This window comes from Metopolophium dirhodum, chromosome 5, assembly GCF_019925205.1.
Source record: "Metopolophium dirhodum isolate CAU chromosome 5, ASM1992520v1, whole genome shotgun sequence".
In the NCBI taxonomy this organism is placed as follows: Eukaryota; Metazoa; Arthropoda; class Insecta; order Hemiptera; family Aphididae; genus Metopolophium; species Metopolophium dirhodum.
In genome coordinates, this window is record NC_083564.1 from 38,017,118 (window position 1) to 38,038,980 (window position 21,863).

A 21,863-nucleotide genomic window follows, 5' to 3' on the forward strand; every position below is an offset into this window, starting at 1 on the left:
ATAATTACAAAATTAGTGAAATTTTAAATTATACTGTTTGAACTTTCTTTTTAAATTTAAATTCAAATTTAATTTGACTTTCTTGTAGAAATTTTTTTTTTTGATAAAGGTAGACAAACTTATGAATAATTTTGTATTACATTTTCAAATCTTAGATTTAAAAAGAAAAATATTTATGTTGATCTATATTAAATATTATATTTTTCATGTAATTGTCAAGCTATCATAGTCAAGATTTGAACTTTAAATGTTTATAAACAAAAACTGTGACTAAGGATTTTTAATTTTTTTCATCTACCTTTGAAACAATAACCTAGGAGCCTTCTATTAAATTTTCAAGCTTTTTTACCTAACAGATAAAATTTTATTGATATTTATAGAAAAAAAAACTAAAAAAAATGCAAACTGAAAATGTCCGTAAACAGCTTAAAATAAGTCAAAATATTTGGAAAATGTTATGGTGTATAGAAAATGCTTATATAAACAACCGGTGAAAATTTAATGTATCTACGGTCATTTGTTTTAAAGTTACACCAAAAACCAAAGTCGATTTTGTTAAAAATCGATTTTAAGTAATAATTCCCGTTTTTTCCTTAATTTTTCTTTTGTTTTTCACGTCGTGTTTGAAAACTACTGAGAAATTTTTACTCTCGACCCCCCAAAGTACCAACTAGATTCACTTTCCTATCAGAAAAGTTACTATTGAAGAAAATCCAAGCACTTGTCTAAAAAGGTTAGGTTAGGTTAGGGTTGACACACTGTCCTAAAAGGTGATGACAGACACAAAGAAAAAACACACATCATTGTAAAATCAATACATTCATCGTTTCGCTCAGATACTAAAATTATCGTATTGTAAAAATGATAATTTATTGTACAGCGAACGCACAGAACATATAGTACCTATATTATCAGCGATTTTTATTTATCAAATATCTTGTCCACTTTACTCTCCGCAGTTCCGGATTTAAATATAAATAAATAATGAGATAAGAACAATCGAGGACGCAAACGGGATGCATATTAACAAGACCTAGGATTTGTGTGTTTGAAGTTTAAAGACTAAGTGAAAACAAGATCTGAGCAGGAAGTAAGATAGAGACGATATGGTTTATATATATTGGCGATATTTGCCGGGTCCCACATTCATTTGGTTTTTATTTGTCTGCATCGTTTCACCCACCCGTATACAGAGTGATTCTAATAACGTAATCCCTCGTATTTTCAAACACAACTGAGTTTTCGAATACATTTTTTTTTTAACACAGTAAGTATCGTTACAAAAATAATTATATTTTTTACTTTCTTGAATGATTGCATACGTTTTGATTTTCATTTCTTGAAACAAAATATTTTCCAGAGTACTTAAGTACTTTGATACATAAACATCAGATTTCGAACGAGTGGTTAATAATAGTTCTAAGTATTTAAAGTTTAGATGAGCGAAACAGAGGACCAATATCTTCTAGGGTACTCCTGTGCCTATGCCACTTATTCTCTCACTATAGTACTATACTCTGCTGTCCATAAACATTAAACACTTACTGCTTATACTTAACTAATTAACGAACCTGTTCACTATTTGATCAGTATGAATCAAAATACTCTGAATAATATTCTTCTTCTAAATGTAAAATGTATTAAAAGTCCATGTTATCATAATATAAAAATATGTAAAAATAAAAATGACGAAATTTTTTTTATTGTTTTTCAATAACATCAATTTATGTAAAAAAATATCTAAAAAAATGTTGAAACTTTTTGAAACAATGAGTGTAGAAAATTAAACAGATCACATTGTATGCATTCTTGAAACCCTCGACGTAAGATAAGTAGTTTATTGGCTGCAGATAATATCCGGGGAGCGCACACGCGAGCTCGCTGCGAAGCAATTGCCAAAACCTGTCATTTTTCATACCCGTGAGCCAATGCCATAGTATTTAGTGAGCGTAACGTAAATCAAACGATAAATACGCTCAGATTCAAAACGAACTATAGAGAGGGTATCCTTATACCCGCGTAATGCGTATAATTGACAGGTGTCACTATCGATATATATTACTTTGAATTAATATAATATAAAAAAAAGTCTCAAATAGGCAGTGTTTTTTTTCCGAATTTCTACAAAATACTTATAGGTACTTGTATAGGTAAGTGCATAATATATCTATGCAATCATTTATGTTTTATTGGGCAATTGACGTACCGTATTGAATATTAGGTGTGAACGTGATGTGATTTAACGACACTGGCATTTGTGAATCATGTAACTAGCTTAGTTTGTTAATTTAAAACATTTCGCCATAACAGTTATACATTGAACCGTTTTTGTTTATAAGGTTATGCTAACCAACAAATATATCGAAAATATAAAAAATACTTTTAATTAAAACTCAAAATAGTTTAAAGACAATAATATTGTTCCGATCAAATTATTAATAAATTAATGAATCACAAAATACTATTAAGAACAAGGTGGAAAGTAAGTAACCTCTGTATGCTGTATGCCTGTATGGTGTCGAGTGTAGACTCTAATTGAGTAAGTCACAGTAATGTGCGTATATGTTAAATTTGAATTCAATGATAAATCATTGTATACGAAAAAAATTTGAGCGAATACGGCCTTTATAATACTACTATAAAGTACCAATTATATTTTAGTATAATAGATTAAAGTGATTTATTTTGCTGTTAGTAATACGATAGGTTTAATTAATTTTTGCCGAAAACATTACATTTTGAAATGTCATTGAGTGTATAAAATATTAAAATATAATGATATACGCATATAAGATGCAAGTCCCCACAAATAATATTTATGAATTACAACAAAATAACCGAACTTGTTATTCTTTGTTTGTATATTTAATTTCGCCCTAATTTGATCTTTAAATATCTATTAAAAATAAAGGCGAATGAATACGTTTTCGATTTTTTCAGGAGACTAAAAACTATTTGTACCTATCGATATATAAAAAAATCTTATTTTTTATTTAAAATTCAATAAATAACTCAAAATGAGTCAAAAAATTTTGAATACTATACGATGATAATACTATACTATAAACCATGATAATATTAACATTTGGTGATTATTTAAAATTTAAAATTAATTTTTTTATTATTTATTATTTTGAACAATGTTATGAATTTCACATTAATTACTTTTGACTTCTTGAAGTATAAACTAGATCCAATTTGTTACCAGAAACCACCCTCAAAGTTGAAAATTGAAGCATTTTTTACTATCCCAAAAGGTCATAACAAACACAAAAATAAAAAAACCTCTCATCATTGTAAAATCATTAGATTCTAAAATACATTTTCTAAAATAACAAACCATAAATAGTTGGCACACACCTATAAATTGTTTGTTAAATCTATTTCGTGTGAAAAAAAGCCACTCTGACAGTCTGACTACTGCTGTTATAGTTGAGAAACCAAATGTATATACACATAAGGTACATAAGACAATATTTGCTATGTCGTAACGTTGTTATTTATTTCTAAGTTTTTATAAAAGAAAGTTATTTAAGTTTAAAAAACATTAAGCTAACGGATTTTAAAACTATAGTAACTTGTTTTATATTAACAATTATTATACTTAAAAGAAATATATATATATATATATAAATAATAAAAACACTACGATACTGAAATTATTTTTTTCTTTATCTTCCATAAATTTGGTTTTCCAACTATAGGACTATACGTAGCTTTTGAGTTGGTTTTTCATATGATACCTTTTTTCTATATAATATCGTAACCAAGCCACAACCAGCAATGGTATACTATGTGATCGCATACTGGATTGTAAGTTATTTTGAACATTAAGATATAATTAATATATTTCAAATTAAAAAATATTAAGATCGAACGTCATAAATCATAATCCATTTAAATCTTATTTAAGAGAAATCAAATCCTAACGTAATCGTTAAATGAAAATAATAATTCAAATAATTTATTCAAAAAAGTTTAGTTTGATTTTTATTTTACATTACTGTTTTCATTTTAAGCCTATGTATACAGCGTGGGCGTATTATTATTCATTTCAAGAAAAATATCAATGCTTAAAAATGTATTACATTTATACATTTATTGTTTGTAAGACATTTTTTTCGAATAATTTTAGTATTTTTGGTAGAAAGTTGCCACTAGACCGTTATTTTCATTGGAAACGTTAAACATTTGACTTTCAGCTATTCAAGTGACTAACTGTTTGAAATGATATATTAATTTAGTTCGTATGAGTAAAACTACATCAACTTTTGCATTAATTTATTCGAGTTATTTAGAAAGTCTATGTACCAACTTATCATTATTTTTATTGGCAATTCTAACGTTACACTATTAAAGTTTGTATAGATTCCTATATAACTTTAGATTCGTTTAAACTTTACAAATAAATTGTATTTACGTGGCTGGTATGTTAATTTGTATTTATCTACTATCCACATTTTAATTATAACCACTCAGTTTTTAGTATAGATGATTGTCGATTCGTTTTTAGGAACTTGTCAGTTTTGGTACCTATATATAATTATAAAATATTAAATTACATTTCTTTGTTGATCACTGTAGTCAGTAAGTTGTATTGATAAGCATAATTAGGTATTATTTTAATACATATAGATACATAATACACAATTTTAAATATACTACCATTATTTTTTTTTCATCATCATCAATTTTTCATTCAAATTAGTATGTTCTGTTTGTTAAAAAAAAGAACATGAATTGCGATTAAGGCTTTTAAAATTGAAAAATATTTATGTTTTTCTGCATTTAAAATCTATACATTCAATATACAATATACATTGTAGGTAGGTATACTGTCATTTATAATATTTTATTATTTATTAGTATAAATAACATTCGTTTTTTTATTACATTATTATTAATGGATCACATTACCCGCACTCGTTTAGGAGTGCCAGGGATTTTAGAAAAAAAATAACGTTTAAATAACATTATTTTGAACTGCCCAAATTTAAAAGGCAAAGTGGTATACATTGCTCACATCGACATACATTTTATGGTAAAAATATAAAGATAAATATGTTTTTATAGTGCGAGACACAAATAAAATGTCTGTGGAATCTATTGCATCATTTGTCATAACTAAATTAACGCTGTTCGTACATATTGCTATTTAGTCTCTAGTTTTACAGAGTACCCAAAATAGGGTCATAATTTATTTTGAACATGTACGCCCCTTTAAGATAAACTCTATTGTATAAGTGGAAGTTTTCCGGCAAATACATTTTTTTCTTAAACTAACTAATTAATGACGGAAGTAAAAATTATGATAGTAATTCAAAAAGTTTAATTTATTAAGCATGCAAAATCTTAAGGTTATAAAGGTTGTGATCTTTTTAAACAATAATTTTTATCACAACTATAGAGACAGTCGAAACAGTGAGTCATGAGAACTATTCACATATATTTGATCAAAATATCACCAATATAGTTAATAAAGTTAACGAAAATTGTATTTACAATATTTACGCCGTGAGGCTTTACAATATAAGATTAAAATATGGCACGACTGCACGAGTGTACAAACAATAATAGAAATTTCAAACTTTCAGACAAAAATCGTAATGATCTTTACGTTTTATATTTAACCCACAATTTTAAACATTTCATCGAGTACTTACACACCCATTGTCATAGACACTATACATTCGTGTAAATGTTTGTTTAAGTTTGTATATAATTGTAGTTTATTGTTTATCACAATTGAATCACGATTCTGAACCTAGTGTTGGCTATTATATTTGTAATTTTTGCGATGAATGGTATTTTATTTTTATGATTTTAGTGTAACAAATGTTTTAGAATCGACCATGATTTACGAACTGTTAGCAAGTTGCTCTTTAAGGAAATTATGTGTATGATGTAGTAGTCTGAGTTTTATTTTTTTGTTAATTGAATTTAGAGTTTTACATAGGTACCTACTTCAACTTCTCCTTCAACGATAATACGTATTGAATATAATTTTCAACTATATAATACATTCTGGAATATTTTATCTGTGACAATACTTTTACGAGAGCAAACTTTCTCGCTTACGCGTTACCCTTTAATACTTTTTTTTTATTATTATTCTTATTTGCATGTCAACCTCATATGCCATTCAGATTTAGCCATTTTTTGTTCTTAAAAATGTCCTATTGATAAACAAATATTTTGACTAGACTGAAAATGTATGAGACGCTTCCACTGTACTTTAGAAATAGTCCGATCACTATCAATTTTATCTCAATTAGAACAAGGTTAGTTTATTTTTAATAAAACATATGAGTATAATATTATTTAATATTAATTAATTATTGTTTTAAACATCGCTTTTTATGACTTAATATGGAAAATACATAGATGTTCTTTAATCATCGGTTCAAAGTCTAATACACTCGATCATTACACGAAAAAGGGGATAAATATCCAGAAACAGAAGGAACGGCTTTCATCAGTTTTGATGTGAGTGTATAAATATTTAGTTGGTGTTCAATGATATATAAATAAAATTACTCTTTCAATGCTGTTAGTAAACATAATCGTTTATTCCTTGTGAGACAATAATTAAAGGAATTAATTTTGTAAAATACATTATGATGTTGAAAGAGATTTTTAAATTTCTCGGAAATAGATTAAAAATTTGTTAATTAAGTGTTCAGAGAGTGACTTACAACATGATAAAAAATGCATAAACTGTTAAATAGGGTGACATCGGATAAATTTATGTTATTCGTAAGTCTGTTTTAAAAGTTTAATTTAAGTTTTGTAACTAATAAAGTGTGTGTATCAACAACCTCAAAATGGTAGACGAACACAAAAGAAAAAATATAGTATACATTTTTTGGGGAACAATACGGAATAGAAATGGGTTTTTGGTATGCGATAAGCAATAAGGATGATATAATATTGAAGAAAATAAATTCTACACTTTTTAAAATAAAATAAAATAATAAACTTATTCATGATGTGACTAACAACTGATAAATATGTTTACATATTTTATAATTTTAATTTTCTTACATTGCTTTGATTATATTATGTAAATCACTAGTGAAATTAGAACCAATGCTCAATTACACCAGCTCCGGGCATATATAAAATACGAAGTCCATAGACCAAACTTCTTATTTTAAGCAATAATTCGTAATGTTTTTAGTCCGTGTAATACAAAACTTCAAAAAAATTATCTATTCAATTTTTTAATGATCATTAATAATAATAATATGTTCATGTAGAACTGTTTGCACAAACAGTTTATTGTAATCCATATGCTGTGTCGAACTCTCGAAGTGTCTTCTATAGTTTTCTCAGATTTTTAGTGGTCGAATATTATTATGAACGATTCAATATATTTAGATCACATACATGTTTAACTGTCACGAAATAATTAGGATAATATACTTAAAAGTATTAATGCCGAAAATAAAACAATTTTATTATTTACTCATACGTGTTATCGCATATAGTAAAAGCCCCCACTACATTATTGTGGTGTTGGTTAAGTCTTGAAACGAAAACGACATTTGTATTAAGGACGTTGATGGTGCGAAACCTTTCTCACTAGTTTTATTTTATTTTTTTGCTCCCTTTTCTTCTTTGGAAATGTTTTATTTTTATTCTTTCGAACACGTGACAGCGGGTCCATCGGATTATAAGGGCAAAAAAAAAAAAGAGTGAAATAATCGGGACCTACATTTTAACTTGACCGTCGCCGTGGGTCGGTTGGGGGCTTAAAAACACCGCGAAACAATAATTTAAATGAATGTGTATGCTAGGATGTACTAAGGTCCTGCCTACAGAGATTGGCCGAAAATGTGAATAACATAAATCTCATTAAAACTCAAGCCCGCAGTCGATGTATATATTTTATTATGCGATTGCGGACGTAAACCATTCCAATTAGGCTAATTTGGTCGCACAAACGAAAAAAAAATTCTATATTTATTTATTTTTTTATTATTACCGCGATGTGCCTGTACGTTTCTTTATTAGTTTGGATTGTTTGTGCCACAGTCGTTTCCCGTTATTATTTAAATGCACACAGCTTTGTCGATTCGTATATCTTTCGTTATTTCCTTATCGTCATAATAGTTCAAAACAAATTGACGTACCAAATTCATCGAGTATTTGATGACAATATAATTATTTAAAACACAAACAACTCACCGTAAATACTACGAGTTACTCATATAATTATATACGTTTAGGTACCTAAGTTGATTGTTGGTATAACTTAATAATTTGTGGATTTATTTAAACTGACATTTACAGGATTTTCATTTTTTTATTTTTTATATCGGGAGTTTCGTATTGATATTTCACACGTCGTACGTTACAGTATTCGAAAGACGAAAAAGGCTTTATCGTATTACTTTAAAGCAGCATGCATTACCACCCTAAAATGAACATCCCACGAGTTTTCCCTAAAGTATATAATGCAATGTCAAAGTGTCTTTTTTTCCGCTTCAATTTAATAATATATGTATGTTTTGTGTATACGAGTATACGGGGACAAATATATTATAGTTCGATATAACTCGGGTCTATGGACTATGACATTGGCATTTTGACGAACCATTTTTTTTTTCACATTTTCTTAAATTAAATTTCATCAGCAGCCACTTCAGTTGTTGGTATTTCGTCGTTGCGTTTATGCTATGAGCTTAAAATGTAATTCTTAGAAAATAAACAATGTTCATCACGGGTTTTAAAAATTTCCACGAATTACGGTATTCCGTATTCAGCTTCATTTATAACTATCAAATATGTAAAAATTGTTTTGACGTAAAATACTTAGTAGCTGCAGGTAATACTTACTTTGTTTGTGCCAGATTTTATTTTATTTTAAAATTAATAAACTGTATCATAAATTCAGTTATATTTTGCACGGTGCTTTTTAGGAAAAATATATGATAAAATAATAATATTATTTTCAAGTTAACTTTTTTTTATAACGGTATAATTAATAAGTTACGTTACACATTTTTTTAATAATTGAACTTGTGATAGGTGTACATAATATAATAAAATAACGAAAACAAACAAAAATATAAACACTATAAATATAATATATTACTATAATATTATAGACAATAGACATTATTATATTTAGCTAGTGCAGTGTAGTGTGAGAGAGAAGTCGTTGAGAAAATTGTCTCGTCGAGAGGACTATGGTGCGGGAGTGTGCGACGGGTTACAGCCAGCTGGTCCTCGTCTCCTACAACACCAGTCGTATACACCACGCATTGAAATATATACGTAATTTATGTTATGTATATATATCATATTGTTTGTATATATATAGTAGGTATATTAAGAGTGGTCGTAATGGCTTGTAGTTGTCGCGGATGTGCGTCTGCAGACTGCAAAGTCCCGGGTTAAGCCACTTCAATAATGGCATTTTTATCACTCAGCGTAATAAAGCCAAGGAACCATCTCCGTGGCGGCGTACTTTTGTGTAAAATGTTTGTTGTTGTTGGTTTTTTTTTATTATTTATTTATTTGTTAATTTTCGTGTGCCCTCTCCGCAGCCTGAACAACGGATCCTTGACGCCGTGGTACGTGGGCAACGACACAGCGGAGCGGAACGAGCGGGCGAAAAACGCGTACAGCGCACTGCTCACGGTGACGGCACGTGAGCCCAACAACGAAGCGTATCGCAACTTTTCCGTCGAGGTAAGTAACAAAAAATCATTTCAATTTTCATTCCATGGACATTACAATAATATATTATTATTTTGATGCATGATGGATTTTTTGCATTATTTTATTATTTTACGTTCAAAACACACAGTTGTTATGTTTGTACATTTGGGTCGGCAATAAATCGATCAGTTTACCTTATCGCGACAATTCGCTGTGGTGGCTCTGGTAGGTCATGTGCGTTAGGTTAGACGGGCGTTTTGTTTTGTAAAATGACTTATGTGACCCAAAACGACGGTCGTATATTTCATCCGAAATATCAAAAATATTCATAATAATTCGAACATTATTAAAATATATACAGGGTGAATCATTAAGTATAGTCGCTCACCCCCATTTTTTTTCTTAAATATTACATTTATTCAGATTCTGATTTTTGAAATTTTAAATTCTTAGGTACACTTCAATACCCTGTTTCCATAATTTAATTTAGCTCGTTATGCTATTTAAGGAATGTCTCATGGTACGAACTTAATTTGATGAAAATGAGAACCACTTTGTGTTAAGTACTGCAAATTGTTAAGCAGATTATTATTTTTAAAAAATCGATGTGAATAAACTGAAAATAGAACGAGTTATATCTCAATTACTAAACTCTGTGTAGGTAGGTACTAAAGAGAATAGCCCATTATGGTAATAGTGTTTAAAAATATGGGGCGAAGATGATTTGAAAATTATAACAATTTATTGTTTATATTAATTTATTACTATATCAGCATTTTATCATTTATAAAAACTGTATAATAATTACTAGATGAAATGTGACATCTGTATTACACCTTTTTATACTTTAGAATAGTATAGATTTTAATAACTCAGAAACAAAACGTTTGAATTTTGTTTATTTTGGACTAAAATACTTTTAAAAATCAACTGTTTAACGATTTACAGAAAAAAAGGTTGGTTCTCATTTGAAAAAAAAAATTGGTCGCCACATAATAACATATCTTTAGGTATAATTTAGTTCGTAAACAAAAAACCCAATACCTACAACAGTGGATTATGAAACATTAATTAAATTAAAATGTAAGTAGGTACCTATACATTTTATTGAAATATAATTTACATAAATAATTTATTAAAAAAAAATATTAGTAATTACGAAAATGAACAATTCCGGGATTAAATAATTTATTATTCTCATGCATTACGTTAATAAAATATACAAATCTAAATGTGCTTGTCATTTATTACCAAATATATTAATTTTTCTCTTAAACCTATTATAATTACCTATACTACAATTTTATTGTACTATAAGTTTTAATATTTTTATTATATTTACTTTTCGTAGTTTTGTGTAGGTATATAGGACTTATTTATATTTTCTGTTAATTTTCCGGGGTTTCATAGTTTCCTTTTCATCATTATTTCGGAAATGTAATCGTTTTTACTGCGAGTAATCTATTGTTTAAGGCAGGTGCCTATAAAATATAATATATGCTTGACCATTATTATTATTTCGTTACCTACCTACAGCAAAAGCGCTTTTTTACATCCATAATATTATAATACAAGTCAGTGAAGAATGGCGCGAGTTGAATGATTTGCATTTCCGGTGGATGGGATGAAATAAATGTGTCATAATATTGTCTTAAATTAAGCTAAAATAATTTTTAAACCCTAATGGTGAAAATATGAAATGTATAATTTATTATATTATAAATATTTACGCAGTAACTATAATTTTTTTTTAAATATATACCATAATAATATATATAATATACATATAATTATAATATATTATTTTGCAACATTTCAGAAATTCCTATGTAATTTAAATCACTAAGAGGCGTAGGGTTATCAACGGTGTGCTTATTCCGAATGAACTAATTCTCACGCAGCAGTTTAGGTATAATACATTAATGCCTGCTCGGCGTCTATATACACACAATATGCGTATTTTATGCACAAACTGGATGTGATAATAGCTTTATATATTTTCCGACCCTCATTCATTATAATGCCGTTTTCCTAAGTCTTTGTGTACCTACTTGCGTTTTACATTAAATGTAAATGGAATTTTTCCTTCTTATTTCATACACAATAATATTTTGATAGTTACACAGGGCATTCTCCATTAATTTTGACCCATCTGGAATTCTATAGTCGCACTTCGGCAAAGACACATACACACATACTGTTAACTAATCCTCTTATAAATTTTATAAATTTTATTGTGCTTGACAAGTTATACAAATATGCAATATCAAAAAAATCGATATTTATTTTACATGCGTTTTTTACGACTGTGGCATATACGTTTTCTTCACGTTATTCGTTTAGTTTTAACGCATGATTATTAATGATAATAATATACTTATTAGATATTTGTATAATACATAATATACACAATGTATAGCACAACTATTGATATTCATAATTTTATTATATAATAATTTATCGAAACGACATAATTAAATTATAAAACGTTATCATAAAAGTCATATTCCAATGATAAGACCCAGTAAAGTACATCAGTGAAAATCAAAATCAAAAACAAATAATAATTGTTCGTTTGTACACCAATGTTAGTGCGAAGTGGTTGTCATTCTCAAAAACACATTTTTAAATGATGAAAAAAAACCGTCTTCTGTAATGATAGTTGTAAGTACCAACACAGTTAGTAGTTGGTATACAGCGTAAGTCTCTGGGATTTCCAACAAGCCATGTTAATTGTAAGTACCTACTTTGACGTCTTTACTTTTTGTAATGTCATTTGGTTTGGATTTATCCTGTACGCAGTATTTGGGTTCCTTTATATTATACAGAGTCCATTCAAAGGAATCGTTTAGTATTCCGCATTATTCGTCATGTTCAACTTATTATTCATTTTTGACATATTATTTTCAATTTATTTGACTCGACAACTGATTACTTACATCGGTCATATTATGCAAACACAAAGATGACTTTATAAATAAATGTTTTTTTTTTTTTTTTAATTATGAATTATAATATAGTTTAACCAACATAGAGAATTTGCTTTAGCAAGAGTAGAATGAATAAAAAATAATAACAAACAACTATACCAAAATTTTCATAATATTAATTGATTCCCGGATTTCCAACCCGAAAATCGTTTCCAGGCTATCCGTTTGGAATTGAAAACGGTATGCTTCAATAATTAACGTACTATGTTTGATTAATAAATACGTATTTAGATTCTGTGACACACGCGAGCTTTCACAAGCCTGCTATGTTAACTTGAAAGACAACATCATGATATTGTTATATATTATATAATCTCATACTTGTTGAAGTTACACAGGAATAAAATAATATAATATTCCGAGAAGACTCGCGTCTTTCAATTATTTATAATACGACGGCGAAAAGTTTACGTAGGTATGGTAGTCAGTAGGTATACCTATACCGTATTCAATACACATTTTCTACCTCTTTCCTGTTGTGTACTATTATTATAACGTAGACAATGTAGTAGGTATAATATTAACAGTTAAGACGCTATATTCTGTCGACAAGACGTGTTTTTTTTTCAATAAAAAGTACCTTAATTCCACATTGAAACAACGCGACTCGGTGCGGTTTCGATGTCGCAAATACGCAATACCTATCAATTCAGTGCCTACTTACCTATGCTGCGTACGTCATAACGACACAATATTATAATTGGACTTTTGCAGAAAAGGTCGAAAAACAACGATGACAATCTAAACCGGAACTGATGTATTGTGGTTTTCAGGTGAAACGCGTGGCGGAGGAAAAGTACAACTATACGTTTGGCAACGAGTCCGTTTCGACGTTCGTGACGGCGTTCTACGACGCTGTATTGCTGTACGGGCTGGCGCTCAACGAGACGCTGGCCAAGGGCGGCAACCAGTCCGACGGGACGGCCATCGTCAAGGCCATGTGGAACAAGACGTTTACCGGCATCACGGGCGACGTCAATATCGACGCGAACGGCGACCGGATCGCCGACTATTCGCTGCTCGACATGGACCCCGAGACCCACAAATTCAAGGTATATACGTCGATTTAAGATTATAATAATATTTATTATTTATTTTTTTTTTTCATTGATCTTGAAGCCCGGCAACTATGGGGCTATAATGCTGTTTTGTAGGGGAAGAATTGTAGGTTAGTAAACACGTGTGTTTTTGGTTTGGCAGATTTTTTAGTGGGCACCCGTAGGTATCTGCCAAGCCCGGGCGGGGGGATGGCGGCATAATGTTAGGCGGAAACTCTCGGCGGCCCTTCTCTCCGGACACCATGACTTTCCCGAAGAAAAATGCCACCCGCGGCCGGATTCGAACCGGCGCCGGTGTAATCCACTCGGTCACTCCGTCCCCGATTATAAGAATAGTAATAATGAATAGGTACTTCAATAGTAATAATATGTTGTGGGTGGGATACGATGTCTATATATTATTTTGTTTTCACCTCTGATGACCTACTATATTATACCCAATGGGGTTACGCGTTATATTGTAATATTGTGCTTATACAGTGTTGACTCTGTTGTTCAGTTATACGGTCATCACGAATAAGAACGTGTATATTATTATGTTGTTTATGCAACGATAAAAATCATGTACTGCTTCGGCTGATACGCTATTTTTCCTGTTCGACATAATGTTAAGGGTGAGGTTTGTGTAGGAAATCCAATCTAGTTACATTAGCGGGAAGGTGTTGAAAGTGGGGAATTCCCAGTACTTTTATTAATAATCGCGGTAACGGATAGCGGGAAAACGGGAGTGTTTACGCAACACCTGCAGTTTACAACAAAATCGATTTCATTGTTTTGTCGATGTTTAGAGTGGACCTTGAGGACTAGAAACATTTACCAAACTACGTTTATTCAAGCATTTATTTTTAGTCGAGACACAATTTTTGAAAATATTGGTATTTTGGGGATATTCTTAGACATTTTAAATTGTCAACTTTTTGTTTTTCAGATATAATCTATATAGAAAATAAATTACTAATTTTAATACAAATATGTTATAGCGACTTTCCTTATGTGAGTAGAGGCCTCTACATCGCCTTGGCTTAAAATCGTTTTTCATATAGATACAAGAATAATATGTTATCATTACATTTTAAATTTAACACATCAATTATTACAATGGCAAAATACACTTGAAACTTATATAATACACCGGAGTGGTGAATTCTATGGTTTTTTTTTTTTGTTTTGTACCTAATGGAAATTGCAATAAATTTTAACGTTAAATATAATAATTATTAAAATTGCATTAATACCGAATTAGATTTATCTCTTATTGACACGAATACTCAAATACGGCTCAAGCAGGGGAGGGTCCAGACCTGGGAATTCCTCGCCTGGCAGTGGTGCCACTCTATATATATTATATACAATAATGGTTGATAAACTATATGAAAGTTCATTATGGAAGTATGGTTATTGGTTATAGTATGTAAACTGCAGATCTGCTGCGTCTATTGGAAGAAAAAAAAGACACATTTTTTCTACTTAGACGAAGTGAAACCTAAAAATCAACTTTAATTTGACAAGACCTTTTTTTCTGTGTCCATGACTGACAGTCCGTATAATATATTATCATGTTGTTTTTAGTTCAAAGAGAACTGACGGTCAGCTAGAGGAATAATAACTTTAAACTATTATTTGTTCACCTAAAATCAAATTTGAAGGATATTTATACGTTGAACTATGCTATTGAACTTTAGTATTTTAAATGTTTCAACATGTTATGTGCATGTCAGTATATTTCAAATATTTCAATGTAATACCAATATTGTTGATAATTTTTTTTTCAAATAATGATATTGATATTGAATTTGGTGGACTAAAATTAAACAAAATATAATAACAATTAATAAGTAAAATACATTACTGGCGTGTAACATTCAGACTTTCAGACTGATACATTTTTGTAACTATAAAAAACAATTAAATTACACAATTAGGTACTTTGGTATCCTGCGTATAATATACCTATGCGTCTGATGTTTCAAGCTTTATGCTTCATCGGCCACATTGGTTCACTACAGCTAGTATCAAATTACTTTTTGAAATGTCCGATGAACCTTTAAACACACAAGGTACCGGTAGCAATTGCACTAATTAAAATTGTCCTAAAAAAAAAACACGGTTATAATAGGAAAAACTCAAATGTCTAAAAGACAGCTACCGTATCGTTATTACTATTTCGTATAGGTACCTATCGAAGAATGATTAAAATATAGTTTGTATGAGTAAATGGATTTTTATGTAAATATTTTAAAGTATTATTAAAATACAACTACGACGAATATACCCTTCAATGTTGTGCCGCACTATAATAATAATATAATATAATATCCAACGGTGCCTCTTTGTCGTCTTTCATTACTCGTCGACGGTGGTGACGACGCCGTGTCACATCAAATAATAATAATATGACAGTCGTCCGTTATTGTTTATTTGTCTGTCGTCGCAAATAATCGATATGGATATTATATCATTATATCTTGTTACGTCTTGTCGTTGTGCGTAGTGCGTATTATCCTATAAAACAAAAACAAAAAAACAATTGAATCTTTTTTACGCCGAGTTTTGATAATAACATGAATTATGACGCGAATTTCTCGCTTTGTTTTGTGTTTACTCGTTTATCCATCAAATATATATGGGTACACGGATTCCATTGTCCCCGCAATAATGAGTACCTAACCAATATGTACCTACACGAGACCATCATTCATCCGTGTTACAATGTCAACAATTTGGATTTATCATACCCATACGATAGTGATAGTGATTTCAACAAATTATTATTATTTATTATAGGCACGCGTACATTGTATAATGTATAGTCGATGTCGTACCGCGTAGATTAATCGCACTAATCATTTTACCGGTAAAAAAAACCACATGGCCACTGTAATATTAGAATATGTCGTCAGAAATCGGAATAGTCAGTTTCTTTAGGTTTTTCAATCATGTATCGTATATTATAATGTATTGTAGTAACTACCGAGTAGAAACATCTGATTGGATACAATTTTTTATATGGAAAAAATTAGTATGAGACATACAATAGTATATTTAAACTGTCACTCTAGACCAGAATGCGTGGGTGTGGCCTAAATGAACGTTAATCATCCCTGTAAAAACGTTTCGACAACCTCTATAGTAGGTACTTGTGTGTTTCCTTATCATTGTAGTAATAATATTATATATCACTTGGATTACACCGAAAACATCAAATTTATTTTCAATTCAGACGTATTTATTGAATAGCAAATCAACTACTAACACTGCCATGGTATACTGTATTCAGGATAAGAGTGCCTAAATTCGTGGATGAATACTAATAACTCAGCCACCGGAATAGTTATCTTAGCTAAGGTTAATAAATGCTATTTAATATATTATGTATACTAGTGATCATGATTAATACCATTACCATGGAATAAAGATGAATGCCGGCGGCTTAGTATTTGGGCATTCTTATCCTGAATAGAGTACTGAGTAGGTATACTATAGTATTACACTATAGTGTAAAATAATACTTTTTAGTTGTACTGTAAAGATTCTCAGTATTTTTGGAACTGTAAGAGAATTTACTATACTTTACGAGACTCTCAACTTCAAGATTTCAATTATTAATATATATTATCATCCCATGAGTTTAAAAACACGTTTCAAAATATAAATTTGCATGGTTTAATTTATACATTTTGTGTGCATAATATTATACTCTGTAATTTCCCGTTAATTAATTTTTTTACTTATAAAATAGTTATCTCATCATTTAAAATAACAAGGAAGGTAATAAATGATAAATTAAAAAATCAAAAATAAATATGGCTATCTAATATGCGTAGGTACGTCGTTGAGTGTAAAGAAAATTGATTTGATAGTATTTCGTTCATGGAATATAAAACGAAACAATGAAATAAAATATGTAATTAAAATATTTAGAACTTTATTTTAGACAGTAAGAAATTAATATTTGAAGACAATATTATATTTAATAAAGGTAACGATGACCACTAGCGTAAGACGTGAGTTCAGTAAGGCCAGAAAACCGGCGAATAATAAACAGATTTTTTTTATAAAATCAACAACCAATTCGACTATATAAACAGCAATGTTGTTAGACGAAATACATATAATGAATTCAAAATATTCTATTTCTATATTATATAGACACTATTATTGTGTACAGTATTTTAGTATAGAAACTTAAAGACTACACTGACATTTTTAATTTAAAGTTCATTTAAAAAAAGTTTATAACGAAATTTAATTTAACATAGATAGGTACATTTAAGTTAAAACAAACTTTAATTCCCAACAAACGAAGAAACATATTTTATTTTATTTCTTATTAAATTTAGTTAATATAAAAACAATTTTTTTTAATTTTGCAGGAAATGTCAAGTGTTAGCTTACTTTGAAAATAAATAAAAATGTTATAAAGCGGTGGTTTTTGTGTTCAATCAATTTATTTTAATTTTGTATTAGTGTAAATAAGAAATATGTCAAACTTTTTACACTAGTTTCAGAACAGGAAAGTAACTTTTCTTTGAGATGAGTTATGTATAATTTTGGTTTGAAATTGTGATAAGGTAATTTTAGAAAACTTTATGTATAATTATTGCTTGTATTATACTTCCAATAATATTTAAAATAGCAACATTAAACAGGTAATAAAAAATGTATTTGAACATAATATAATTACTTTTATTTATTTTTATAAAATTAAATTTTATTTATAATATAAAAATCATAGTTTACATTGTATTTACCTTACATTGAAAATCAATCGACTTTCTTTGGTAACATTCATGATTCATTTTAGTGCCAATATTATATGTCAAAACAATATTTGTTTTAAGTGATATTATTTATTTGTTTTTAGATTTAAGAATCAGAAAAAAAATATTCATATAAGTACCTATGTTGTTTTATTTACAATGTCAAATATTATAATATGCGTCTTATGAATTTATGGATCGAAAAAATTTTATTTGAAGTGAATGTCACAATTTATTATCGTTCGTAACATATTATATGATGTAAATAAATTAATCAGATACATTAGATAGGTAATATATGAATATATTATATGAGTTTCTGAAAATAATACAAAGTATAAGTTTTAATTATTGAAATAATGAATATAATATATTTGAAGTTTGTGTACTTACTTAAAGGCTATACTACTCAGGTACCTTTATTAATAAGGGTTTAATCAAGTTCTTTAGTAAATATATTTTATCTTAAGGATGCAGATCACGTCGTATCACACATTTGATATTAAAGATAATAATAATATAAAATAAAGTTAGGAACTATAAATTAAGTGTCTTGGTTATTTTTTTTATGAATACATATTATTGTATAGCCATTGATGCTAAATAAATTATAATTTTGATGAGATAAAACTTACTATTTACTTTTACCACAATACATATTTTCCTTAATTTGGCGTAAACGCATTGTTAGACGACGTATGAACGAATTTGGCAAAACCAAAGGAATCAGACGGATAAACAATTACCTATTAAATAAACTCACTAAAGACGTGCAAACAGCCATACAAAAGTACCATGTGTTGTCCTACAATAACTTTAAAATAACCACCCGGTTGATTCAAATTTATGGTAGGCGACAAAAAGACAATTACATCAAGAAATTAATACTTTACTCCCCCTATAGGTGCATAAAGTAAATCAACTATAGTGATACCTGATGCAGAACAATGTAATGTTTTTTATTCAGAAGTGTAGCGTTACATTTTTTTCAGGCAACCTGAAAATATCAATCCAATAAACAATACCTGGCGGGCTTATAACTTTTTTAGTACCATCTCAGGCCAGAAGCTTGAGTTTGTACTATGCTTTGTATTATATGATACTCATCGTTTTATTATTATTATTATGTCTATCATATTGTTAAAATATAAATTAAAAAATGTATTTACATCTTAGCTTAATATCTATATAGATAACAATTAATAATACGCTTGGTATTTCTCGTTATACATAAATAAAAAAAAAACTTTTTCACCAAAAATCAATTTTTAAATGTAAACAGTACACAGCAATCTGAAACCAAATTTCGTGTGCAGACTGGATAGAATCGTCCAAAAAAATAAAAATAAATAAATAAGTAATGAGAACCGAGCACGATCGACGTTTTTGATAAATTATTGTGGGAGAACGTTGCAAACCCATTTTTTTCTTCAAACAGTATGAAAATATTCTGTTTACCAAATTTACGTTATATTATATGTATATGATATATCTATAGTGCCGTGATGTCGTGTATTTGTTTTTCGTACGGTAGAAAGCTTTTATTCCGTACATATCAACGAATTTCCCTATACACACACACATACGTGATGTCTTCTCTTGTACATTTAGTATAAGTATGGACAATTAGGCATGTGCGTATGAGCGAAAAAGAGAGCCAACAAGTGGACGACTAAGATTTCTTGGCATATTCCGCGGCTTAAACATAATGTCGATAAATGCGTTTTTAACGACGGCGGAAACGGTAACGGTGTTATATTCTGTATAGAGGTTTTGCACGAGACGAAACAAGAAGTGTTTGAAAAAAAAAATAATAATAATGAAATATGAACGGAAAGGAAGAATGGAGTCTGCGGGCGTCTATAAATACATATATATATATACATATTATATAGTATATAATTACTTAGTGCCGCGAAGGGTGAAAAAGTTAAGCCGATCTTTCCGCAGCATCGTGCCATTAAATTACATTTATATCCTGGCCGAAAGCGCCGGTTTTATACAACAGAAGCGTTTTCAATTTCACGACGGCCAAAATGTTTTTCGTGGAGAATGAAAAACACCGCGAGACGCATTTTACCTTATAATAGCTGTTGGGCAATTAAATTCGCATGTTCCTGAATAAGACCATCGCCATATGGGTGCCCGGCGGCGCCGTTTGGGGACGGTGATTTTTGGGAACCCAATTTTTATACCCACGCTACCTATTATTAAAATGTTTAATCTGTAGCATAAAATTGGTCTAAATACTTTGAAAATTTAATAATATTACTCTACTTCTACGCAAGTAATGTAAAAAGATTTTAAGTCAACATTTTTTTTAATTAGAATTTATAGATTCCTTATCCACAAATTATATTTATTTATTTTTTTTTTTATTAGATTTTAAGGCTTCGACGACTGAGGTCATTAGCCTCTAAGGTTGGTAGGGTTGGTGCAGTAGGGTTGGGACTGTTGGTACGGTCGGTTAGGAACACCTGTATGTGTGACAAGGTTTTTGCGCACAACGAACCCAGATGATCACCCATCCGAGAACTAGTGGCAGCGGCCTTTGCTTACTCTTAATCACGTCGCGTGATTGATTTCAGCCACTGCGCCGCGCCGAGTTACATATATTGAAAAAAAAAACACAAAGAGACATTTAAAATGTTTATAAATGTATAGTATCATGTCTAGAAAATACTTATGTTAATACCCGATAAAAATGTTCAGTATCTAAATTATTATTTTTGTAAATAACAACGAAAAAACCTAACCGGATTTGCGTAAATATTGACTTTTTTTCTTTATTTGTTATTCGTTTTTCTCTATCATTATAATAATGAGTATCGTGAATTTTATACTCCCAGCCGCTTAAAGTATAATCTATATCCGATTCGCCACCTAAAACCCCTGTCAAAGTTCAAGATTGAAGCATTTTTACTTGCCGCCAAAACGCCTAAGCGTATAGCATTATGAGCAAGCGAAATGCAAACGCAAATTATGTCGTCATCGTGGTCGCGGTCCGTACGTAGATGGCTGGTAAATTATGTTATTCTGTAGTTTTTTCTCGTCTTATCCGCGTATATATTATTATCTTATTGTATATTATACGCGAAACGGACGGTCCATGTTCGAACATCTGCAGCACGAATCTAATCGCATAATAATATTGTAATATTATACAATATAATAACAGCATTATATCGTAAGACAGCGTCGGCGGTGACACGTATATACACAGATCATACATTAATATTGGTAATATTGCAGTAAACGCTCATTTATTATACGACGATGTATATAATTTTGACGGAATTGACGAAACGTTTAACACGAAGTTTCAGATGGACACTGCAGTGTCGAATTCTGCAGGAATTCCATCTCCTCTATCACCAACTTATCCT

General features: G+C 29.6%; 1 protein-coding gene across 1 annotated transcript in view; it reads left to right on the top strand.

The window, feature by feature from the left end:
• The window catches only part of LOC132945825 (atrial natriuretic peptide receptor 1-like), a 340,723-nt gene that overhangs the window by 122,231 nt on the left and 196,629 nt on the right, over positions 1 to 21,863 (top strand). The window contains 2 exon segments of the mRNA XM_061015608.1: positions 9,555 to 9,699; positions 13,433 to 13,711. Coding sequence (XP_060871591.1) covers positions 9,555 to 9,699; positions 13,433 to 13,711 — 424 coding nt within the window.